General features: G+C 36.3%; 1 protein-coding gene across 2 annotated transcripts in view; it reads left to right on the top strand.

Annotated features, from left to right (window-relative positions):
* The window catches only part of negr1 (neuronal growth regulator 1), a 185419-nt gene that overhangs the window by 66067 nt on the left and 92554 nt on the right, over nucleotides 1–26798 (top strand). For both annotated transcript variants that reach the window (XM_015040552.1, XM_015040553.1), the window contains exon 2: nucleotides 6444–6682. In XM_015040552.1, the coding sequence (XP_014896038.1) occupies nucleotides 6444–6682 (239 nt within the window). The remainder of the gene's footprint in view (nucleotides 1–6443; nucleotides 6683–26798) is intronic.

Raw genomic sequence — 26798 nt, 5'->3', positions numbered from 1 at the left:
AGTGTACTTGTACTTCGTTACTTCCCACCACTGTCAAAGACATTAATCTTTATGTATTTATTTTTTAGGAAACTGGGACATAATCTAATCTAATCTGAAAAATGAGAATATTTATTCAATCTGTGATGAAGAAAATGACCCCCTTAACAATTGTTTTAAAATAAATGTAGCTATATGTTTATAATTTGACCAGTGATTAGGAACTTCCATCACATTGCAATAGTCTTTAATTGAAAATGTGGAAATTTAATGTATTTCCACTTCTTTAAAAAGGGCAAGACAAGAGAGCCTGGTGTTCACATTTGGAAGATTAACTGATTTGTCAATAATCAAATGATTCAAGCTAATCTATTGATATGAAATATTAATATATTTATCCCCCCCCCCATTTTTTTGTGTTAAAATTACGTTCTTGGCAAAAATATATCCGTTTTGCTCATTTCACTGAATAAAAGGACTTTTTTTTAAAGACTGATCACTCCTGGTCTCCTTTCACTTGTGCTTTAACATCCAGTCAGTCAATGTGAAATGCATTTTCTCATTTGATGATTCATTGCGCTCCAGGGCAGCAACTGGCTCCGTAAGCTGTGAAGAGAGGGGTGCAGTCACCTTTTATGTGTAAAATGCCCAAGATGGAATGGGCCATTTCTCTTTAAAGGTGTAAAATTTGAGTATTTCTTCCATAAACTAATGGCTGTTCAGACTATACATGAAACTGGTCTTGATGTAATTAAGTTCTTTTTTTTTTTTTTTTACAATTACGTTATGAAATTAGGATCTTGACACAAAACAAACAAACCACCACATGCTAGTGTCATTAGCCAAACAGTTTTTTAACTGTATAAAACCTTAGATTACTTTATTTTTTTATTTATTAAGCAAAAAAAAGTAACATTACCTAATTTATTTTTAATTAAACAAACACTGGTTCTACTGCTGTGAAAATACATTATGATAACATGCATGTATTTCTTACAAATCTGAGCTAGGCATAATTCTAATATTTGTTTTCCTTAAACTCGAGATTCATAAAGTATACTTTTGAGGTTTAAACGGTACTGGTTATGTACCTGGATAACTGGTACATAGCAGGACACCTAATAAAACCTAGAGACCTCTCCTTAAATACAGTCATTTACTCTGCCAGTTGTCTTAGGAAAATACTGCTGACTGCAAACTACGAGACTGTGAAACATGAGAAATCTGTTTACAAGTGGATATATTTGAGGTTGGTGCCAGAAGGATATTTATTCCTCAAGAATCAAAAAAAAAAAAAAAAACAGTTTTATTCAGGTAGGAATCTGGGTCAGATTACTCCGAGTGTTAAAAAATGGCATCCAATCAAAGAGATTCAGCGAGTTTGGCTAAACGGATTACAGTGTGTACCTCTTACCTGCTGTTGTACTGTAATTAATGGTTTGTACTCATTAGATATTCATATAAGGCATTTTAATACCATCTTATGACTTTTTCTCTCCATCATTTTAGTGTAATCACGTCCTGATCTCTGGTCCAAAGTCTAATATATTGTATGTATTTAAGTTTTGAAGAAAATGTCTTGTTGTAAGCCCGGTGCCTGAGCATTCACTCACATGAAGCAGGGATGAATAAAAGTAATAATTGGTGCATGCTGCAGAATGGAAACGTCGATGCCTGAGGACTAATTGGGCAGAATTTATTCAAGACAGAAGCTCCTGAAAGAGATTGATGAAAGCAAAGGCCACCAAAGTTATCGGTTCTGTGCTGCTATGCATGACCAAAGGGAAACCCCCAGAGAAAGTGGCTGAAAAAGACTTACCTGATGGCAGGACTGTGCTTTGAAACTATAATATGCTTATTTTTGTGGTGGCAATAGTAAATGTTACGTTTTGGAAATGTGATTTTGGTTTTAATTTTATTTCTAGCTACAAGAAGAACTGCTACTTCTGTTGACATTTTCTGTTAACAGAAAATGTCAACAGAAGAATCAAACATAAAAGAAAAATACAAATAATAAAAAAAATCCCATTAATTTTCTGTTAATATTTTATATTAAACTAGTATTATTGACATTTCTAAGGGCAATTTTCCAAATTGAATTATGTGCTGTTTTGTATCACTGAGGCAATCATGCACTTGGTTTCAAGCTAAACTCCACTACGTTTGAATAGCTGAGGCAGGACAGAATAATAAATACATGTCAGTACCTTATGTTTTTCCAGTATAGAAAAAATCAAGTATTGTGGCGACTTTAGAAAAGTAAATTCATTGTATGAGCAGCAAAGTACCAGTCAAACTGAAGCACACAAATTCAGATAAATGTAAACATTGTACACATAAAAAGAAGACTTAGACTATAAAGTACAATCAAATATACAAGGTAAAGAGCTTTACAGTTGTGAAAGGTAGCAGATGCAGATTCTAAGAAATGTGCATGTAAATGAGATAATTGCTTTTAAATAAATTAAGCTAAACAGAACTTTACAAAGATATACACACCTGTCAGGCTAATAGCGGGAAATTAAACAACTCACTGAGTTTGTTTGGACAAGTGATGATTTGAAAAGATATTCTACAGTAAGACACAGTTTGCTAGAGCTTTAATTTGTATTATTACAGATCACATGATTATAAAATAAGGTATGTAGATGTTTATGGGACACTAGCCTGTAACTCAAGGTGGCCTGAGTGCTGCAGTGTGACCTTTGATATGCAAAACTGTATCTGTGTTCCTGGAAATCCCTTTTTATGCTAAGTCAGTATTAGGACAGCAAAGCTAAAAAATCAATCTAATTTTTGTAAAAAGTTTTTTATGCTTGGTAATTGGGGTAGTATATGCTTGTTGTTTTCACTCATGTTAAAGATTTGGCACTTCTTCATTTCATATTACATCCAACATAAGTTGGTCCAAGCATGTAGTGCAACATCGACAATTGTTGTTATATGGATTAGAGTGAGCTTTGGGCCAGATTTTGCTCTAAGATTTTACACAGATGATCATTTCAGCCTCAGCTAGCAGTGCTAGCATCATACTGCTCTAAGTAAAATGTGTGTTTTTGCCTGGTTTGGTGGACTGTGACTGGCTGTTTAAATACAGCCATCAGCATGGCTCCATGGTGAGAAACTTTCAGAAATTAATGGACCAGAAGTGCTAACTCAGTAAGAGAACATCAAGGAAAGATTCTTCAAATGTTGTATCTGACAAATGTGTCCCTGAAAGTTGGTTCATAAATGCTTTTCAAAACTACAGAAAAGCAACAGCAAAGAGCAAGTTATTTAACCATCTTGTTTGAAAAGTTTGGCATAGTTTGAATACATTTGAATTGAATGGGTTACTCAAACTTGATAAGTTTAATTATCAACACTTCTCTCCAAATACCTGTCATGTATTTAGGCTCACTACTGCTCTAGCTTTCTTTTGAACAAAAAGTAGTTTTTAACAGTTACCCTTAAACCTTAGTCAGAGAACGTATTGGCTTTTAAAGAAGTGCACTCTGAAAAGCAGGCAGAGAAATCAGGTGGAATCAAACGAGACAAATGGAGAAAATGTATTTTATACTTACAGTAATAATATAGTGATGACAGCCCAGCAAGTTGTTGAAAAGTTATTCTTGTCGGGCTTTGTGCTGAACAGAGGTCAATGTACTTTTTTACTTTGTCTTGCTCCCTCAACTGCCTTTTAAATTCTGAGTCACTGAAGATGTGTGGCCGGAAGTATGGGTGGCAAACCTCACCGGGATGTGTGGTGATCCAAGTACTACTTAAAAGCAGGAAAACACTTAATTGCAAAATTAAAATATGTGGAAAATATTGTCATCACATCAATCACATACTTTTTATAATGCTACATGGTATAGTCTTTGAGGTTTGAAAGTCGGCCTTAAATGTTGCTGCTGCCATGGATTCTGTGTGAGATTCCAGTTTTTGCTCTGCTTTTGCCACTCAAAACATGTTTATTACTTGGAATCAGAAAAAAAAAAATGTATTCAAAAATAGTTAGCTTAAAACTTTAATTTGGCAGGGGGGTGAATGATTTGACGCTTAGTCTTTTTTGACAATAAAAATTTTCCTTAAGCGTTTGAATTCAGATAAAATGCTAATGTTATTGGCCTGTAATGTTTTAACTTATTAGACTGGTCACCGACCATAACAGATTGCAAGTCGCACTAATTTTCTTATTTGTATCTTCTAAACTCTGTCATAGGTTAAATATCAAGCACATTGTATTCAACATTTTAGAACAGATTAAAAAAAAAAAGTTGCCTTAAGGAGAAGGAAACCTTAGCTCAAGGGATGTATAAGTCTCTGCGTTTCTGTTCCTGACTTAAACTTTCATTTAATTTTTCTACCTGTCCATTGTCTATGCTCTCTGGGGAGAAGTCAGCTACATAGACTATTGTCCTCTATCCTTCTTCCTGACAGATGCTTTTTTGGCAGATGGAGTTGGTGCTTTGTTATTGTGCCAAACCGATTTCCTTGGTGGCTTTTCCACCACTGCCGACAGTCCTGCTTGGCATGTCAACAATAGCTTTAGAGCCAAACTTGATTGCCTTTTTACTGCTCATTATCACAGTATTTGTCATGGAGTATCATTGGATTTCTTCAGTTCATACCATTCTGAAATGTCTAACAAAACAAATGTATATTGACCGAAGAGGTTCAATGTTTAACAGATTGTCCAATTTATTCAGTAGCTTCTATAGATAACACAGCAGTTGCATAGTTAGGCTGAAACTTTGCAGAGCTCTAAAAGGTTTCATATTTCATACTGTATGCTGTCGCAAGTTAGAGACATACTTGTTCAAAACTCAGAATGTACACAAAAACTTTGGCCAGCCATGTTTTCATACGAATACCCTATTGCCATGTTTTCTTTGCTTGTGGCCTAAAAAAACTAAGTGGAGCTGACATAAATATCTCAATTCCTGAAGTGTTTTGCATAGCAGTTTTCTGAGAGGAGCTAACAGCAATGATGTGCGAGTGTACATCATGAAGAAATATGGAAAGCAACAGAAACTTTGTGTTGGTGTGGCATGAGGCAGTTTTTGCTTTGCTGCTCTGGAAATAGCAGTGCCTTCCCTGCAGAAGTTTGTCTTTCTCCAGCTGCTAACACTGCTGTGAGGGTCACATTTTATTCTACATTGGGTTATTTTTTTTCTCTGTCTGAACCCATTATGTGATTTGAATAATTATATTTACTAATATTAACAATTTGTCATGCTGCCTTTTAATATTTTCTAAATGCCTGTTTGTTGTGCATAGCAATTTTCTTTATTTCTCTGAAGTGGGAAAAAAATATGATCACTGGTGTGGGCATTTTTCAAAAAGAAAAAAAAAAAGAATAAATATTACACCTTACTGTCTTGTGAATTTCTTATAATTTCATAATAATACAGAAAATGAATGATAAATCACCTGAAGGTCCAGTGAGCCTTCAAACATGTCAGAGGTTTAAATTTATGTTAAAACTAAGGGAACATTCTCTGTCACATTTCTCACATAAGACATAGAAATCTCCTTAATAATCTGAGTTATTGAGGGTTATTAATAATTATCAAAAGAAAAATAATGAATAATAATCTATCACAACTAATAAGTTATTTTATCAAAACCAAATTTACTAACAAGTTATTGTCCTAAGCTTTAAAGATCCTACACATGTGTTTTAATTTAGAGAAATTATGTTCCATAAACTCCAGTCACTTTTTGACATCTTGTGTCCATTACAGGTCATCTTGTATCCTGTGATGAACACACAGTCCATTACAGGTCTCTGTGTAGCCCTGTCATGAATTGGTGGCCTGTTCAGGACATACCCCTCCTCTTGACCGATGGTCACCGGACATAGGCATCAGTTCCCATCAGGATAATTGTGTTCAGATGATGGATGGATGGAGTTTTATTTGTAAATAGGCCGTGCAAAATTATTCATACAATTTGAACCTGTCCATATTTCGACGGGCAACAACCACTCACTTCAGTGGAATGTGTGCAACGTTTAGTGTTTTATGGTCTATCGGCACCATATTTGTATTTCTAGAGAAAAAGCAGTTTTGCTAATTTCACTCATATCTATAAAAAGAAATCACTTTTCACTGATTTTGACTCAAATTTAGGCTGGATTCAGATTATTTGAGCTACAGCATGTCATTTTAGGACTGGCTGTTTGATTGGGATTGCTGTCCTGCTGGAAGATCAAGCTGTGCTCCAGTTACAAGTCTAGTATTTCTAGCAGGGATTTTCCCCATGACTAACCATTATTTAGCTTTTTCTTTCACTTTATCTGAAAAACTTCACCATAGAATGATGTCGTATCACAGAGAGCGTGGTGTGTAATAATTGATAACATGCAAACAAACAAATTGCACGCGTCAAAAGGATAAACTGTAGTTTTAACTTCAAAAATTGTGAAACAAAGAAAGAAAAAAAAAAAGATTAAGTTTTATTTATTTCTCTCAATCCAGGTGCTACCTGTTGGATGGGATCTCTAAAGGAGCCTGGCTGAACCGCTCAAGCATCATTTTCGCAGGGGACGACAAGTGGTCTGTGGATCCACGTGTGTCCATAGTGTCCAGTGTTGGAGACAAACACGAGTACAGCCTTCAGATACAGAAAGTGGATGTTACTGATGATGGCCAATACACATGTTCGATTCAGAGCGAACGCAACCCACGGCCGAAGCTACTCAACCTCATCGTAAAAGGTACATAGAGGATAGCCTCTAGTCCTCTGCTGTTGTGTATCTTCTGAAAGCAGACATTTCTTCTCTTGATCTACGATGTTGGAATTCAGTTGTCTGCATGTCTGCTATTTGTGTGTGTGTGTGTGTGTGTGTGTGTTTTGAAGGATGTGCTTCTTTTTATTATTCCTGCCCTATGTCCTGTTTCCATTTTAACACCTTATTTGTTGCATAGAAGAGTTGCCGCAGAAGAAAGCAAACTGACATGGTGCCTTTAGGCTACACCATATAAAGTAGAGGCTTGCTGGTTTAAATGACTGGAGGCAGACTGCAGCTTTAATCAGACCTCCCTGGGTTTTGTCACAGCAGGTACCTCAGAAAGATGTGATTCATATGACTTCAGACCTGTGTGTTGCACTATCATCAACATGCTATAAACGGTGTTATGACTGAGCTTGTGTGTCGGTAGAGAGCGCTATAAGCTAGAATCCATAAAAATCAATCGTCTTCCTTGTTCTGTCTCTTTAATAGGTTTTTTTTTTTCTTTCTTTGAAAGATTTCCTGACAATCTGTCAAAGGAAAGCACTTTTTTTTAGGTCCCACTGTTTATTTCACAGTACACAAAACACATTTTTGTAATTTCACTTTGTTTGTTTTTTTCACAGCACAGTTTGATGGCTCAAATTCACTGCTCAGTCGCATGAGTTATACTTCATTTACTCAAGAGAAGCCAAGCTTAGTGTAACTCTGCAAAGAAACACGACATTAAAATAACATTGTATTAATCCAAGGTGTAAGGGTCGGGTTTGCATCTTGAAGAAATGTCAGCAGTGTTGTGTGATGTAAACAGGCGTCCAGCTGGCTGCTCTGTTGCAGCATATGTTCGGTTGTGAAATCCATCTTCGTTGTGTGATTATACTGTACCAGCAGTTAGTTTTGTTTGGTGTAAATCTTTGTAAATATATTTGGCTTAGTATTCTTTATGGCAAATGACATAATTTCAGTGGAAGCCTTTCATCCAGTGTGAAACTATTGTTGAAACAAATCACTTTTCTTCTGTGGTATTTACTGCTTCTTAGAAAGTGCCAACAAAGGGCCAAACATGAGTAAAAAGCAGAATGCATTCCTGTTTTTTTTTTGTTTTTGTTTTTCTGTTGCTTCTTTGCCTCAGCAGTTTTAAAATTGAGGCTTATGTATTCAGGTGGAGATGACAGCTGAAGTGAAAACCTTTCATTATCTTGTTCCGATTGAAATTTTCTTGTAGCTCTTGGCATCCACGTGGATGATACAAATGACACATTACTGACACAAGACTGTGCACAACCTCACTCTGATGGCAGTGGCCTGCCTCGGCAGGTCAATTCACCGTGCCACCTCATGAAAACAGATGAGGGATGGCTCAAAGAACATAGCAGGTTTCTGGCTGAAACAAGCCTGGCTTCTTGTAGACCACACCTGGCAGTCCATGCAACCTCAAGTAACCTAAAGAATAACATGAAATGCATTAAAAATGCTGAAAAATCTGCACATTTCAGTTGTGAAACATATGGACTTTTAACATGAAATTTTTTTAGGAACTATGTTTGTAGGAGAAGTAATGCAGTATTTTGTTTTAGCTGTCAACAACCTTTTTAGGCCTAGCTGATGCTATAACTAAATTTACTTATTTTTTTTTTTGACCAACCGTTTCAGTTGCTTGTTTAAGATCTCCAATATCAAGATTTTCCAGACTACAGTTTGGGTAGCATCAGAAATATGATTTTAAACATGGATACCCAACTTAGTATCTTTCAGAATTTTAGAAAATCTGACGTGGAGATATTTGTGAAGAATTTATGGAATTTAAAATGCAATGCAACATCTAAATGTGTGCTGCATTCAAGCAAAAATGTGGTCCAAGAAAGTATACTTTATTTTATTTATTTATTTTTTCTCATTATGGGCTGCAAGGGTACCTTTGCTTGTTCAACAAAAACAGAACTCTAATTGCACCCGCTGGCTCTTTAGAGTGCCACTTCAACGTTATAGTTACAGTAGCCTCTGTTTAAAAAATCAGACCAAAAGTGGGAGAGCAAGTATGTGTCAAACCCAATAGCACATTAACTTGCCACTTCCTGAACTTAACAGGGACTTGACTGGGGCTCCCTCTGGGCTTGGGGTAGGGCTTTCAGCCCAACAAATACCCTTAGGCTAGAAGGAGCAGACTCTGATACAGAGTAATGTCAAGGTGAAAGGTAACATTGATTGATATGGAAAGGCATGTTGCAGATGAACGTCCGGCCGCTCATCAATCTGATTTTAAGTTTTACTTCAGGGCAGTTTGAAACAGAAACCAGTATAAACTGGTGTCTTTTCACCAAAGCTACTATGCTGCTATTAGTTTTGAACTGTACTACACCATAAATGTAGCAACATGGACAAGTGAGGGATTTTGAATCATTTGAATGGCCCCCGAACATACAAGTGAAACGGTCCAAACGGCGGCAGGTGTGAGATCCAAAATGGACTGTTTTGAAATGTAAACTCTTGAGTTTCACCTTAATGGTGCTCATTTAGCTGTGCTGCGTCGACTTTTCGGTCAAAAATTTCTGATGCGGTGCGAAGGTGAGAATGTGATGACGGAAAAGTGGAGAGCATTATTACATGGAAACATTAGAACATGATGTCAATAAACTCGGCTGATTTTAAGGCTGTCGTGAGCTAATGCACTTCTTGGAGCCAAGTTTTAACATTCCTTCCAGAGGAATCATAACCACCTGCTTAGAGGCGCGCTACAACAAGAAGGAGCACAACTAACAGCTCAAAGTGTTGCTCTCACCACCTATTGCAGATCGAGCTATCTCACAGGGACTACTTTCCACTTCTTTGACACAGAGTGGCAAGTACAGTCTGTGATCCTAAACAACACTCTGTTCAGTTTCTGAATTAGGTGTTTCATATATTTTAGTATTTTCATTTTTTTTTTAGTCAGCAATAAAAGTTCCCGTTTTGTTGCATTTTATAACTATGTCTACGTTTAATAATCTGAGAAAAACACTATTTTCTGTTTATTCAGTCAGTATGCAATACATCTTACACCAAAAATATGTTGAAACACAATTATGTGCCGCTTCTTCTTTTAATTCATATGGAAACTTTGGCCTTCGATGTATGGGACAACAGTTGACCTGTTTAATACTATAAAGAACTCAGGTTTTTAAGAAAATGATTGCTTTAATTGTTAGTCGATCAATAAGGTCAATCAACTTTAGACCAACTCATTAATCAGTTATCATTGATCAGGAAATCTCCTGTAAGGTAGTTAAGGGGCTAAGTGCCTGTGTGTCTGCAGTGTTGCTGTGTAAAATTGTGAGCCAGCTCAGGGACATGATAATGACTCAGTCTGTATTGATTTTGGTATAAATGAGCATCTTAAATATATATATTTTTAGTACTAATTATTATTAGTATTTTGATTATTTTTTATCACAACCTTTTAGCTCATCAGGACTTTACTTTGGGTAACAATACATTTCTTTTTCAGTATTTTCATTTCATGAGCTGTAGGACAATGAAAGTATCAGACTGAGAGTGGGCACTGATAGAAACTTAACCTTTAATGGCTAGGATAATTGCTGGACATCTACATTAGAACGCCCGCAGTCTAAACTATTGTGTTTCAGCTCTTACAAAACCTACCCACTGTATTTAGACACACGGTGCCGATATAAGGTCCAGCTTGCTTTTTACTGTGCTGCACTCAGACTTTACAGGTGCTCCATGCCTCCAAATGTTGTTGTGATAAACCTGATTAAGCTGTTTGGCAAGCAGCAGTGGTCACTCCAGGGCCATCGTGTTTTTGGGGGTGTTGGCTTTCTGAAGAACGCCCTGTAATTTAAATCCTACCAGGGGTTTTTCAGGTCATGTCAGCCCCTCACCGCTGCCCATATGGTCCCAATCAAACAGAAGCGAATGTGCCAGCTGTCAGCTGTGTATTATGTTTTGCAATGGCTGCGCTCCTGATTATTGTGACCCAGCGACAAGGATCTGGCACGAGGTTTGCCCTGTGAATACCAATTGTTTTTCTCAAAAGGGTAGTTTTAGTTTGTGATGTTGGTAAGTTATTCTTGCAACAAAGAAAAAAGAAAAAAAAAAAAACCCAAAAAAACAAATCACAGTTTGGATAAATAAAGCAAAAATATTTCAATATTTCACCTTTAGCTTCATATTTATTTTAGTCTTTTTTTTTCAACCACCATGCACTACTCAGTAAAATATAATTTACAATTGCATTTATACAACAATTTATAAAAAGTGCAACGTGATATCAAAAAACCAAGAGCTAAACTAACTACTTCTAAAATATTACATATTGGGTGTCATAAATACAGCAATGTTTTAAATACATATTAGAATGTTTTATTTTTATAGATTTAAAAATATAAAATTAATTACTGCCAAGTTTAGTTGTATTTTCATTTTTAATTGTTTATAATACAGACTATTTTTTAACCATTCTGCTGTCAGCATAACAAGGTGATACTCGGCTTGTTAAAGTGCAAACTGGGAAGGCAGATTTTTCCAGTACTCCCAGTCATAAGACGGACAAAAAAAAATCTGAATTCTAGCTGTAGAAAATCATGAATTGCCTTTCAGCCCCAATTTCTGCATAAAGAAATATAGAGTAATGTAGAAAATAGTGAACATTTTATGTATGAACTTTGAGGGTTTTAAATGACAGTAAGTAGATTTATTTTGTTATCCTGACGATGTTCTTCCTCTCATCCAAGAGGCTACTTCAATTCTGAAATCAGGCTTTTTTCAGTTGTTTTGCAGAAGTTCTGCATCTAAGACGTCAGGTATAAGACGCCAGTCGTTTAGACAGAGCTGTGTACTGGAGTGGAATCTGTAGGCAGGAAGCATGTGAAATACAGATGGTACACTTTACATGATAGATGTCTTTAGTCAGGTTTCTGACAGCCTTTGAGGTAGTTAAATTTTACTTCCACTCACTCTGAATCATAAATGTAGCATTCTCCCTTGTTTGTGCTCACATGGCATCTCCATAGAATCACACTTAAAGGCACGTTTGCTTATTTGCTTTGTCAAAAGCCAGTCGTGTTTCTGAAACATTACCTGTCACAGTGTGGCACTTGTGTACACATGCTTAAGCCCACTCATGGAGAACACAAGGATTACTTTACAGATGAGATGTAGCAGAGGGAGCAGCTCTGTTATGTTGCAGAGGCTTCTGGGAGTATCCACTTTTTTTTTTTTTTATCTGCTGGAAAAGAAAGGAAAATGAGCTGGCACTTTAATCTGGGCTTTTCAGTCCAAGCACACACCATCTATTAATACTATGATACGACAAATGTTACAGTTGTTGTGAAAGGATTTCACGCTATTAAAGGTTTTGGCACTTTTTGCTTTGCAAGGTTGTGCATCGTGAGGAGTATCTTGGAAAATGGGAACAAGAACGGATTACTGTATACGTAAGAAAATGCCAGGGTCTCAACCTATTTCAGCTGGATGACAGGATCTTTGACTCCCTGATCCACTGAGTGATTATTCTGATCTGGAAGTCATATCTTATCTTGTTCTTAAAAGTTAGTCAAAATATACTTTAGAAAAAACGTTTTAAATTGCATAATAATCATGGAGTAGCATGGATCATCAAAAATATAAAGGGTAGACTTTTGCAGAAAACTATGTTTTTATGTTTTACTGGTAATAAAAGAGGGAAGAAAAATGAAGTCCAACAGTGATGATGATGGTGATCAATAAAAACAAATCGCAATTTGCAAAAATCTGATATTAGATACAAGACTAAACAGGTTTACAGGGTGAAGTGTGGACTTCTACAGTTGGAAACCAGATATTTACACAACCTGTTTATAAAGGTAGCTTTTCCCCCCTGACTTTCTGACATTCCAGACTATAGTTTCTTGTTTTAGGTCAGCTGGAATTACTAAAATGTTTTCTATTTGCTAGGATAAGGAGAAAGATTGTGACTTTGCTTTTTCCTAATTATTTCCAGTCATTCCCATCTCCACACTTGTATATGTTGCTTTAAAGAAAGATTTTAAGATCTTTATAATAGTATAACTTCATTGCTTTTCTATAGAAAACATTCTTGCTATCACGTAAGCCCCTACTGAAAACCTTTTGTCCATAAATTCTCCTTCTAGATCATAAATAATTCTTTGTTATTGTTTACCGTCATAGCCACTGATAATAATGACTTGGACAATGTTCACGTTTAATGTTTTATTTTGTCCTCCAACCTCACATAACCAAGAACTTCAAATAAGAAAATAATCTTTACATGGAGATACAAGAAGCTGGTTTTTTTCCCACTGTAATCACATCCCATGGGGTTTCTCGTTTCCAGCAATCTTACACAACAGGAATCCCTCGTTAGCATCACCCTTTCCAACACCTGAATTACCTGCTGCTGAATTAGAGATGATGACTGTTACTTCTCTGGAATGCCTAAGAATAATTTTGTCACAGTGTGACATTTATCCCCTCCGAGACCTTATGTCACCGTACCCAATTCCTGTGAATAGAGCTTAGTCAAACATGGCCCATTTGCAGTAATTTTACCTTACAGCACCACACTAATACTTTGTTGATTCAGATGCTCTTCAAAGCTCTAAAGTTGGGGTATGGCTGTGCACATATAATTCTCTTACATAATCGCCGCCGAAAGCAGAAAGCCGTTGTTTGCTGAAATAGCCTAAAAAAATAAATAAAAATAAAATAAAGTCGATGTTTTCCTTGATATGTTTTTGACATTGTTTAGACACGTGTCTAGTCTGCAGTTAAACCAAACTGTTTATTCACTCTTAATAATGAATACTCTGACCCCTTACATAGCTCATCTTTTTTCTTTCCTCATCATATTGTACAGCTGGTCTTCATGTGTATATCCTCGTCGCTGCTTTCACTGACCTATTTACAGCCCATCCCCAGCTTTATCTGATGAAGGATACAGAGGAATGAGAGATTGGTATCAGGCCCAAGCAGTCCTTCTGTACATCACATGACTGTCTTCCCTCTCAGCTTCTATTCTTTTCCTCCCTCCAGCTTAATTAAGATTGAAAATGTGATAATGCATTAAATATGCACAGCATCTCTCATCTAAGAATATCTTGTCCTGAGGAGAAACTGGGAAAGAGGCATTTTTCCCTCTTTTCCACTTGTAAATGGTTGCATGGTTGTCGTTAATTTGTTTTTACCGTTTATGGTTACGGAATGCAAACAAGAGTTAGGATAACTTATAAAATATGGAAAGTATATATATATATATATATATATATATATATATATATGTGTGTGTGTGTGTGTGTGTGTGTGTGTGTGTGTGTGTGTGTGTGTGTGTTTTTGCGGGGGAGGAGTGAGAGGGCACTACAAACAATCTTTGAGTTACATAGAGGCTGTGCAAATTTTACAGCAATTAGTGTATATCGATTAAATCTCACACGGGAAAATGCTTAAAAGTTAATCTAAAAAGAAACTAAGAATAACATTGAAGCATTGATTCTGTGGCATAAATTCAATTCAGATTTTGAAAAACATGTTTTATATAGACCCAGTATACACGTTGGTGTTCTGTATGAAATAAAATGTGTTGGATGTTTGTATGGATCAGAGTAAATCCACAGTGGAACTTTTATGCCAACGTTTGAATAGTGAGTCAAATTAGATGGAGAATTTGTTGTAAATAAGTGAAGAGTTAAATCTGCTCCTTTTAGCGTGCATCTTTAACAGCAGGATAAGATTAGAGTTTATTTGCAGAGTACAGTGTTTTATTATAAATATGTTATGAAATGTTTTTTATGTCCTCAGGCAATCATGAAACAAATCACCAACATAGTGCATTACTTTACATTTGACAGGCCAGAGCACCTTCCCTATTTGTGTGGAAGAATAAAAAAATGTTAGTTTTACATTCTAGTGACACAATCGATGCCTTCTGATGAAAAATAATCCGCTGATATAGAGTCTCTGCAAAGGGGAAAAAAAAAAAAAGAATAAGTCTGATGTATTGGCTGACTGATTAATCAATCACATACTCTATCACTTTCAATAATAATTGCGGGGGATTCTTGATCACCAGAGTCCAACAACAGCGCTGGCAACTACCTCTAAAGCAGCTCACTGAATTGATCAACTGAAGTAAGACCTCCAAAATGTAATGTCCCTCTCATTTACAGTCAAGAGTTTCTCTTGTGCATTAGTGGCATCAATAATATAAATTTAAAGCGTAATTGGAATTTAGCTCAACCTTGTACTTCATACAATTTAAAATCGATTCCACACTGTGAACATATTGGTTGAACAAATTTAAGTTTGGTGACAAGTCACTTTAGAAGCTTAATGTTAAATTCTCCATATTTCATTTAAACTAAAACTTATCCTGACGTTTTGTCAAAGGTGGCTGTTGCTGCTGTTCCTTTGACAGTTTACTAAAGTTGTATATAAATGTTGTGAAAAGAAATGGCTGGAAGGTACATCTAACTGAATTTGGATGACTGTGAATTAGTGGGTAAATTGTCTTGCAAAAAAAAAAATAAATAAATAAAATATTGTGGGTTTGATTCAAGCATTAACCCCAAGTTGCGTACTGGTATGCGTATTGGTATGTGAATGCAAATTATCACCAAAACTAAGAAAGTTAGGCTAAGAATGTATATTAAACTGTTTGCTGGTTGTGAAATGTTCCTTACTGGCTGACCTTTACTTCCAATAAATGCATGCAAGTTGTTATGTTGATTATTGAAATTGTACAACTTTTTTTTTCTTTTGGCAAGGAAAAGAACATTTACAAAATAGTTAAGTTATTGTCTGAGAGGTATTTTTTTGGGGGAAAAAAGTAAGACGTGTAGCTGGTGATAAAGAATGCCTTTATTTAGAATCAAAGTGGGGAAAAAAAAAGACAGACTCCTTGTGTCTATGTGTGATAAGACTTTTTTTGTGTTGTGAGAAGAGCTGAAGTAATTGTGTATCAGGAGTGTCAGTTGAATAATTAGCATTCAAACAATGTGTCGTGCCAGTGGTATTACAGTGGAAGGTGTAGAGAGAATGTGAGTGTGTCTACAGAAACAGATTTGCTATTATGCCGAGTGACATTTAGTTAGCCACTAATCATTGTCATTTGTGTGCGTGTGTGTACGTTTGTGTGAGAGAGTGAGTGAGTGAGTTTGTGAATCCTACGCTGGGTCTCGTTTTTTTTTTTTTTTTTTTTTTTTTAATCTTCTGATGTGTTTAGACATGCATCTAGCACTGAATGTGTGCATTTTCGTTCAAATTTGCACATGGTTGAGGGTATGTTTATGCACGCTAATGTGTCCTCATCACGGATATAGCTGATATTAGCTCTGGTTAATTAAAATGAGTGAGGACAAAGGTCAGCCACTCAGCTCTCACGTCTCTCTTCTCTAGAGAGGGAATAGATACAGCTTGAGTGGAGAAGTACCTGGCAGCTTTTATTTGGGCCTTTGTAGTGGTCTTTAAAGGTAAAGCTTCGAGAATTCAAATGCATGTCCGTTATGTAAATTGAAACGAATTCTGTATACAAATATACAGCAAAAATGTCAAAGTGATCTTTTATTTTTATATTGTCCACTCAAATGCCTCTTGTTTTCGAAACCCAATATTTTCCATCCAGTACTTGTGGAAAACAACCATTAAGCAGCAACTTTTCTGGTGTAAAATTCCAATATTTTATAATTCACATCAGTTCTATGATTTGGGAGTAAATTTGACCGTTTTTTTTTTTTTGTTGTTGTTTTTTTAATTTAGACAGTGGTGAAAGTGTTAATGCATCCCTACACAAGCCCTTACAGCATGCATTTCAAGCTCATGCTGATCCTGATGTTTATTATGATATTTCTCCCATCTCCAGGCATTATTCGCAGCAGTTATTTTTTAATTGCCTATGCACAGGTTTTTCCTGCAATGTGATAAAGTGTGACAGTCAGGCTTAGCGTGCAAACAATCTATATTCAGATGTTTTATCAGTCAGTGGTGTGAGCCCTTGGCTTTTTTGTGGTGTTAAACAGTTGGTTGTCAGAGGCGCAAACCATAACTGAAACGTGGGTTCTCTCACTACTTTATGTGGATCCAAGAACAGTAGGCGCTCGAGGCGGTGTTTATCATACAATGTAACCCTCATCAACAGAGGCTGTGAAACAGATTTCCAGGAGGTGAAGCACTGGCAGACGTCTCAAAGATACGCTGGCCTTAATTGGGCAGATAAATATCACAGGTTGTGCTCCCCGGCCCTGCAGCCCCGTTGCATACATCACCCTGAATCCAGTCCAGCAGTAGCAGCAGGGTCTCGCCTGCTTGTCTCATCCTTGAAATTTGTCTGTAGCCTGTGGTGCACTGAAAGAGCACTTTGGGCACTAGAGATTTCGTTTCTCAGTCTGCTTCCCATGGTTGCAGCCATTTTAAGGTCAGATTTCAGGGGCCCTCCTGCTTTTTTTTTTTTTTTTAATCGTCTTCTAAGCATCTTTATTTCCAGAATTAGAGTCAGATGACACAGGATGTATTATCAGACATATTGAGATTGTATACTTTATTATTTAAAAAGATCAAAGCCACTGATTTCCTGTACGGACACCATTACTGGTCGATACCAACTCTGTAAGTAAATTCCAGGAATTGACATCTGCATTCTACAGAGCAGCTGAGGGTTCTTAATAATGAGCATTGTTTTGAATATTCATGACTCTGGCCTTTCGAAAGCCCCCCAGGAGCTGCGAATTACCCCATATTACCTATGTGTTGTTCAGTCCAAGTCTTCTCCCAGCAGCCCGTGGGGCCAGCTCTGAAGATGCAGAGCTTCATTTGGGAATAAATGTGGCTTCAGACCCATACAAACTACAACAAAAGCACGCTGCATTCAAACACATTCACAAACCCACACATCAGACACACACACAGTCAGAGTAATCACTCTTCCTCCTTAGTACTTGCACCATGGACTAATGACTCCTGTTGAAGCAAATAAATCAAGACAGACGGAGAAGGGAAGAGGAAAGCCTTATCCAGGATTCTCATTCAACGCAACTTTTTGGTCTAATCATGCTTTCTGAAGAACTCAAAGTCTGAGTGCGCTGCATGTTTTAATCATAGATTCATATAAATATTTAATCTCAATGGATGATTTAAGGCAACGTATTGAGCTCTCATTTGACGTGGATCTTCTGCAAGTTCAGTCCAAAGTATGTAGCGAATATAACAGAAGACTCGATACGGAACTCATAGACGCTGATGAACTATGACAGTCGATCTTTTTCTTTTTTTTACATTTAAAATAGATTTCTTTATGATTTACTAATTTAAAGCACTAATGTTGCTTTCCCTGATAAGCAAGAACAAAACAAGGATAAAAAAGATGTTTGTGTTTTGTGTTGGTGGGTATCTTTTACATCACAACATTCTACAGTGCACCAGTATAAGATAGCAGGAAAACTGAGAAATCATTTGATTTGAGAATATTCATGAAATTGGGTGAAAAGTCCTATGGTAAATAATAAACTGTGGAGCACAAAAGTCAGAATACTTTTGTTTTAAACACATTCCTCTTTTGCTATAGTTGTAACTATTCAGAATAATAATAATGCCCAAGGAAATGTTACTGAAATACTTGCTTATAATGCTTTCCTTTTGTAAGTTTGCGAGGGTGTCTACAAATCTGTCCATATCTGCAGGCTATAACTACCATTGAACTGGAGCCTGAAATTGACTTTTTAAAATGGGGGGAGGGAGGATTCCCCATGGGGGACATTTATGCACGGGACAGGTTGACTGCAGGTTTTATAATGTCTAATATGCAGCTCTATTTTATTTTTATTTTTTTACCTCTTTTTATGTTCCTAGTTATACTCTTTGGTGCTCTCTCTTGTCTACTTATCTGTTTGGCTTCCTCAGCTTCACCTCTTTCCAGATGAATGTTTTATGCATCTAAAATACTACTACTACTACTACTACTACTACTACTACTACTACTAATAATAATAATAATAATAATAATAATAATAATAATAATAATAATAATAATAAAACTAGAACTTTTCCAACTTAAGGCTTGAATTTTGAAAACCCACTCTCACTGTTCAGTATGGTGAAGGACATGTGATGTGTGGAATATTTTCTTTTCCAAAGGCCCTAGGAATCTTATTGGAGTGCATGGTGTCATGCAATACCATGCACTCTGACTTATTATTTTTTTGCAAGATAATATTGCAAAACCTACGGCCAAATCAACCCAGCAGCGGTTTACCAGACACAAACCTGATCTTCCCAGAGTCTTTCTAGAGTCCCCAGACCTCAATTTTAAAGAAAACATGTGGGCTAAGTTGAAGAGAATAGCATATTGAAGTGGGTAATATAGGCAATGTGTAGCGATTGTGCTTAAAGTAGTGGTCAAAAATCATACTCTGTATGCTACAAACTTGTGAAATGTTGTAGAAGAATAAACAGGGTTTTCAAAGAATTGAGAGCAGAGGTAACAATAATTGGACCACTATTGAATTATTTAAGTGTTTTCTTCTTAGTAAATAGAGATGTTCAAATGGACGTTGTGTTTCTTATTTTAAATGTTCAGTGCGAGATTATGCTCTCAAACTGAAATATGGATAAATATTAGGGTTTTTTTTCAACATCTTTAACAGAATAATTCTCTCTGGTCCTGCGAAATCCCACAGCAAGAGCTTAATTTCAAGGTTGCGGCAGAAAAAGACAGCTACAGAAGTTTAGCATTAGCTTTTGGCTCATTTTGTCCAGATAATGATAACCTGTGATCATAACTACTGCAACAATGGCCCTAAAACGGACTTTAATCTGCTTTGAAGCGGAACACGCTCGGAGCATGACAAATGTCTGAGTAAAGGGCCGATAAAGAGCAGATCCAAACACCCACTGAGAGGCGAGTGCCTTTCCTCTGACTGAGAGAAGAGTGTCTCTGCTGGCTGCCAGCCACTTTCTCCCCATTAATCACGACCCAGGTTCTAAAGTTTGAACTCTGACCTTTATGGCTGCATCAAGTCCCAGTGACAGATGGAGGCAGAGCTCTGTGTCTTCACATGAAATTATTCAGCTCACACACTCTCCCTCTCTCTCTCTCTCTCTCTCTCTCTCTCTCTCTCTCTCTCTCTCTCTCTCTCTCACACACACACACACACACACACACACACACACACACACACACACACACACACACACACATATGCAGACAGATTCTCCAACAGCAAGGGTCATTTGGTCACAAGCTGATATTTTGTAGTTGGAAAAGACCATGGACTGCGATGGTCTCTGTGTTTCCTTCTGACAAGCAGCAGTTTGAAATGAGGCCTTTGTGTGGCAGTACTTATTAAGCACACTTTGTGCTGCTAATTGAAAAAGCAATGATCACCCTTGAGAGTGAAAAGCGAGTGCCCCGTGTAGAGGAGTTTTGTTTATAGGCAAGATGCTATGGTTGAAAGATGCTGATTAGCATGAATAAATGAGATAGCTTATCTTTGAATTGCATGCCCAGTGCTGCTCTCCTATTGAAGATTAATTGCCTCTCACAAGGTGTTGCTAAAAGTTCATTTTCATCAATTGATTTCCCTTAATTCCTAAATTCCCACAGAAGTGCATTAAATTGGTAACATAACCACACTTCATGCATCATTAATTTTGTCGGCAATTAGTCTCCACATGTACTGCTTGTGACGTTAGGGGGACGCATGTTATTTTTACACCGTTAGGTCGTGACGGGAATATTATCATATACTAATAGTTGGTACAATTCAATCATTTATGGCGATTAGACCTACACAATGTATCGAAAATTTATTGTCATCCCAGAATTGGTGTGCGCAATGAATTTCTTAACCAGCATACATTTTGTAGTAATAGAAGATATTTTATGAGGCCATTAAACTGTTTTGGTAAAGTCATAAAGATGTTTTATTCTCAAGCAAATTTTTTTTTTTTTTTTTTTTTTTTTCATTGCAAGTACGGCAGCTATAGCAAGGTGCATCAAAACAATTCAATCTAGAATGAGCTGCAAAGACCCACACCTCAGCTCTTGAAATACTAGCAAGAGCAAAGTTATTATTGAAAGAATTCATTATTATTCCTGTTTGCCGCCAACCACTTTAATGACGCATCGTAGGGAAAAACAAGGAGATTGGTTAGACTGAAGCTAAATCCTTTTTTATTACATGAAAGATACAAAGCTAATGCTGACATGTGCTTTAATTTAGTTTTGATTCACATCTCTAATAAAGGAAAATAAATTTAGCCTTAGAAGAAAGTTAAGATTTATGCCTTTGTCTTATAAACACAAATATTTTTCAGATATATCATACGTTTTTTTTTATTATTTTATGACATTGGTCATTGAATAACAACAATAATAACTTTATGATTTCACACAAAATTCCTATTTTTATATAGAAGTTCTCAAAAGACCTCATCGTAGTTTCCTAGTTATTGTTGGCTTTGAGAAATAACCTGCTTCTCTGATACTTCATTGCATTAATTTAAGTTATTATAACTATAATAAAAACTATCCTGCATTTAAAATATTTAAAGTTTACGGTCATCAGAATACATGCCATGCATGCTCCAAAATCAATTGAATGTTTTATGTTGTTGGAAACGTGACTTTTTAGAAGTAAAGATGAGATTTTCTTTTATTTTAGTTAGTTTTACTTTAGTTTCAGCAATGGTAAAAGGTGAGACTGATATAAGCAAGACTTGAGAAAGTCCTGGATTGGCTGAAACTTAACAGCCCCACCAGATCCTTGTAAACGGGAAAAAGCCCAGAGCAGCTGTGAAGCAAGATTTTAAATCGAGCAGAATAGCACACAAAGGAGTTGGCCAAACTAAAGAGTAGTAGAAGAAATTTAAAGTTTTGGTGTTTTTATCTTTTTTTAAAGCATCCCAGGGCTAACAGAGTTGCACAGTTGTAGGCAGGTAGATGGTAGGGCAGGGCTACTAGTAAAATATAATATTTGTAACACTAAGTCCAGTCTAGCCCCATGGTAAGACATGTTAACAGTAGCATCATCATGCTATTGACAATACTTTTCTTCAGCAGGGACAGGAAACTTGCCAAAGCTGTTAGGAAGATAAATGCACAGAAAGTCAGGATAATCCAGTGGAACTGTGTTGATCAAAGCATATTCACATGCTATAAATGCTCAGTCAAAAAAAAAAAAAAAAATATATATATATATATATATATATATATATATATATATATATATATATATATATATATATATATATATATATATATATATATATATCAGACCTCAATCTAGCTGAGCATCTTTGACCATGCTTGAAAATGTATGTTCACAGAAACTCTTCCTGTAATCTGATGGGCATTTCAAGCCAAGTAAAAGATTGCGTCCTCAAAGCAGAGGCATTACTAGTACCTCATCACATAAAAAGAAAAAAAAAAAAAAAAAAAAATTCACAAGACTCCTCCACATCTGCCTATTACTGAGAACATGTTTGAGGCTTGCAGGATAGTTGTCAGAGACTATTCATCACCTCACCACTACATAATCATTACTGTAGTATTGGGATCATTTTGGATGCCATTAGAGGCAGCTTACCTTGAAGCCAAAAAGTGAGCTATTGGAATAAACTGAGAAGGACATACTTCAGTGGTTACACAGCAAGATCACATCTGGACTTACACATAATGAAAAATATCACACAAGGATCCTGTTATGAAACTCCACTCAACATGTTTATCAAAAAAAAAAAAAAAAAAAAAAAAAAACTTCACTGCATGAAAAGCACATGCCACAGCAGACAGTGTACATCGTAAAAATATACCGGTTTCCCTTAACCATCATAGACTTGTAAGACCCCCAGGCAAATTCTGACTTCCTGTAGCGCATTAGTATGGTAAATCACTGGATTCATCATGCATAATGATGTCATTATGGAGTAATGTTCATCAGCTAATGTGCACTTGCCACAAATCTATTTGTGTCTTTAGCCATTTGCTGTCTCCTACAACTCTTTAAATCTCAATTTTTTTATTAACTTACCCAACATCTTTGCCACAAGGAGCTCTTACAATATGAAGAGATGCCAAAATAAGACAAGCAATAAGGGCTGATGAGGTTTTATGATTTTGCCCTGCACTTTTTTTTTTCTTTCCTCCTCTTAGTCCATCTCCTCCAGTGCTTCTGGGCTGGAATAAATGGGAAGAAAAAGAAAACATAGTCGCCCCCCCCCCCCCCTTTGAACATTTTATTGCTTTTTATTATTGGCCTATGTTTTTGTGTGTTTCAGCTGAAAATTGAGATTAATATGTTTCATAACATTGCAAGAGGCATCTGAAATTGCACATATAAGTCGATTGAGTTTCAAGGTTTACGTGCTGGGGGGTCAAGTGTGGTTTTTTTCATTTGTATAAAAGCAGACACTACAGGCTCATGAGGTTTCACTTGTGTGGTCAAGGCAGAAGCCAACTGTTGCTGGGCATTTTTAGATGTGTGGAATGTTAATTAGAAAAATTTGAAAACTTTAAAAATGAAGTAAAATATATAAGTCTGCATCTTGATCAATTTAAAAAAAAGGCTACATTTAATGGTCAAATGGGCTTTGACCACTAAATGTAGCCTTTTTTTTTTCGTTTAAAAAAAAAAACAAAAAAAAAAACATTTAGTGGTCAAAGCCCATTTGACCACTAAATGTTATGGATTTTGGTCTGCAGCAGTGATAAAAATTTAATATACAATACTGGGAATTTTGTATTTATTTCTGCGCAAACTTTTCCCAAAGTTAAGCACTGCAAATTAACTCTGTCTGGTTTATGACATTGTAAATGAAGTTAATCCCCTCGAGTGATATAATCTGTTACTGTTTATGTTTGGTTTCCATGTCTGACACCTAATTAACAGACTTGAATTTGTTTTTTTGTGCTGCATTCTGTGAGAAGAGGGGAATTGAATCCCTTCAGGAATAACTGCGTGGAGACTGTCTCATTACGGAGGTTTATATTACACCCCAGAAACTCAGGTTTATTCTACTGTTATATCATAATCCATCTGTGTTAGTGTCATCTCAACAAACTGCGGAATGGGTAAACATTCAGCTTGGTAATTTGAGAATTGTAACGAGCTGTTCTAAAATCCCACCCTTGGATTTGTTCACCGCTTCATGCAAAGCTGAATAATAAAACTCAAATCAGCCTCTAATCCAATTCCAAAGTGCTGCATGCTACAGATAAAATAATATCTGTCCCTGGTTCAGTAAATGCATATGTTTTAATAAAACTGTTGCATCAAATAATGTTTGGACAGGAAATGTGCTGGAGGCATTTCAAACTAATTTGAGCATTTAAATTTGTTCTCAGTGGAAAATGCCGTTACTTTCTACAACTTTCAAAAAGGAACATTTATAGGTATTACATATTTTGTAAGAGTTCAGAGTTTTATGTACTCTGAACTTTTCAATTTTGGATTCATCTGTGTGGAAGAAATACTAACTTATTAGAATTGTGTAGCTTTGTACACTTGAGGCTTGGTTGACAGTACTGTGAAAAGTATTTGTCCCATAATATACATATTTTTTTTTTCTGTTTTTGCTTCATTGATACATTGATACAAGGTAAATGAGCATTACCTTGAGTTGCTGGCCTACCATAATTACTCCAAGACCACTTTGCTGACTCATCCAGAGAGACATACAATAATCCAGAACAACACCTAAAGCAGTGCGTACCTTTCAGTAATAAAAAAAAAACAAAAAAAAAAAAACAGAGTTGGTAAAAATCACATTCCTGGAACAAGGTATGAAAACCATAATATCTGTCTCACATTTCACAAAAAAAAAAAAATAAATAAAATAAAATAAAATAAAAATAATTAACCTGTCATTCACGAGAGGACCCAAATTTGGGTCCTCTCGTGACAGAGGTGTCAAACTCCAGTCCTCAAGGGCCGCTGTCCTGCAACTTTTAGATGTGCCTCTGCTGCACCACACCTGAAAAGAATAATTAGGTCATTAGCAAGGCTCAGGAGAACCGATCTACACAGGGAGGAGGTAATTAAGCCATTTCATTCCACTGTTTTTTACCTGTGGCACATCTAAACACTGCAGGACAGCGGCCCTTGAGGACTGGAGTTTGACATTGTGAATGACAACCTGTGAATGACAGGTTAAATAAATAAAACAAAATATTGTGTTGCCTGATGAGACAAAACTGGAAAAGTTTGGAAGGTATACATTTCATAACGTCTGATCTAATACTGATGAAACAGTAGAGAAGAACACTATGTAGACAGTAAAACATGGTGGTAGCAGAGTAATGGTGTGGGACTTCCTTGCCACCAAAGAGCCAAAGGACATCTGCAAGTCTACCTCTGGATGACTCCAAACTTTAAATTTACAAATAATTTAAATCTTGCGGCATAGCCTTTCACATGGTACTTATGCTTATAATTCACCCAATGTTATCGAATTAAAACAATTCTGCACCATATATTAGACTTGGGAGACAATTATTTTTCCCCACATTCTTCTTCCCTCAATGCATGAAATCCTGATATGTAAGCTGCATTTTTATTTAACACGGTTCCTGTCTGGTAATAAAATTTGTTTCACAACCTACAGCTTAAGTATGACCAAACAAAAATAGTAAAGGAGCAAATACTTTTCATAGCACTTTTGAGAATCTATCTTTTACACACCAACACAACTAGGACTTAGACCGAGGGTGTACTTTCTTTTTCGATGATCATCTCATATCTCCTACCTCCATGCCTATGCCTATGCCAGCTTGTGGCCATACTTCCACTCCGAGCTCTAATTGGAAAGTTTGATGGCAGTGGGTTTAGCCAGTAATGGGGTTCAGCAATTTGGTAGCAGACGTTATCCCAGAGAGGCCTGTCAGGATTTATAGTAGAGCCCAACTGTGTGCATCCGCTCCACAGCTGCAATAGAAAACCCTCTTGCATTTTAATAGTGCAGCTCTGAGCATTTTCGTAATTTAAAGTGGCGTCATTAGCACTTTATTTATTCAGTCGAGGCATCTTCTATGAAGGTGATGATGCCACCCTGATCAGCTGTGGCAGCTCACTCGATGCACCTCCTGCAGAGCTGGAGAAGGGAAATTGGAGAGGCAGGGGCAAACATGACAATTAGTGTCATTAATGAATTAGTGTGGGAAGGAGACAACAAGCTGCGTGTGAAGGTACTATAGTGGGTGGAGGGGAGTTATGTTTTGTTGTTGAAGGGGCAACAAAGTCACAGCTGTGTGCCACAATGTACTGAGAGGAGAAAGTCTAAATGGGAAAATGAAGGAGAAAAATATGTACAAAGGTGAAGTGATCTGCATAACCATTTACACAAATTGAACTTTTCTTCATCTTGTCACATTGAAATGACAAGGTGAGGGGGAAAAAAGTCAAAGTGGGACTTCGAACTTTTAAATAAATCTATTGTCTTTAGTAAGGTTTGTATATGGATTCAAACATTTTTACTTTAAATGCTTTAATTAAAATCCAGCGGAAAACCTCTGACAGTCAACTAAAAATTTACTCTCAATATAAATAGGTTCCAGCTGATCTGAAAATGCCTCAGAGGTTTCTTAGAAAACATTAGAGAAGGAACAGAATCATGAGAACCAACGGACGCAGCACACAAGTCAGACAGGATAAAGTTGTGGAGACATATAAAGTAGGATTTGAAATAATATCTCAGGCTTTGAACATACCACAGGGCCATGATCAAGTTGCTATACAAAAATGAAGAATATGACATTTCTGGAAACCAACAAAGACATGATTGTGCACCTAAGCTGAAAAGGTAGACAAGGAAAGCATTATTCAGAGAAGTGCTCAATAGGCCATAGAATAGTTGTAGAATTAATGCTTTAGTGGAGAGAATCGGAATTATCTGTACAATAAATATGTAGTTATCTGTAATCAATATTTTATCATCTACTACAATTTATTACTTATAATGAAGTTGTGTGAATTAAAAAAAAAAAAAAACCCTTTGGCTTGGAGTTAAAAGAAAATTCACTAGCAAATACTTTCTACACTGACTAATTTGAGCAAACATTTGAAAACCACAAATCAATACTGTGTGATCGAGATATAATTCTCAATTTTAAAGGTTCGGTGCA

Source organism: Poecilia latipinna, unplaced genomic scaffold (assembly GCF_001443285.1).
Source record: "Poecilia latipinna isolate Pla-1442-1.1 unplaced genomic scaffold, P_latipinna-1.0 Scaffold516, whole genome shotgun sequence".
NCBI classification, from domain to species: domain Eukaryota; kingdom Metazoa; phylum Chordata; class Actinopteri; order Cyprinodontiformes; family Poeciliidae; genus Poecilia; species Poecilia latipinna.
This window is presented reverse-complemented; position numbering and strand designations above follow the sequence as displayed.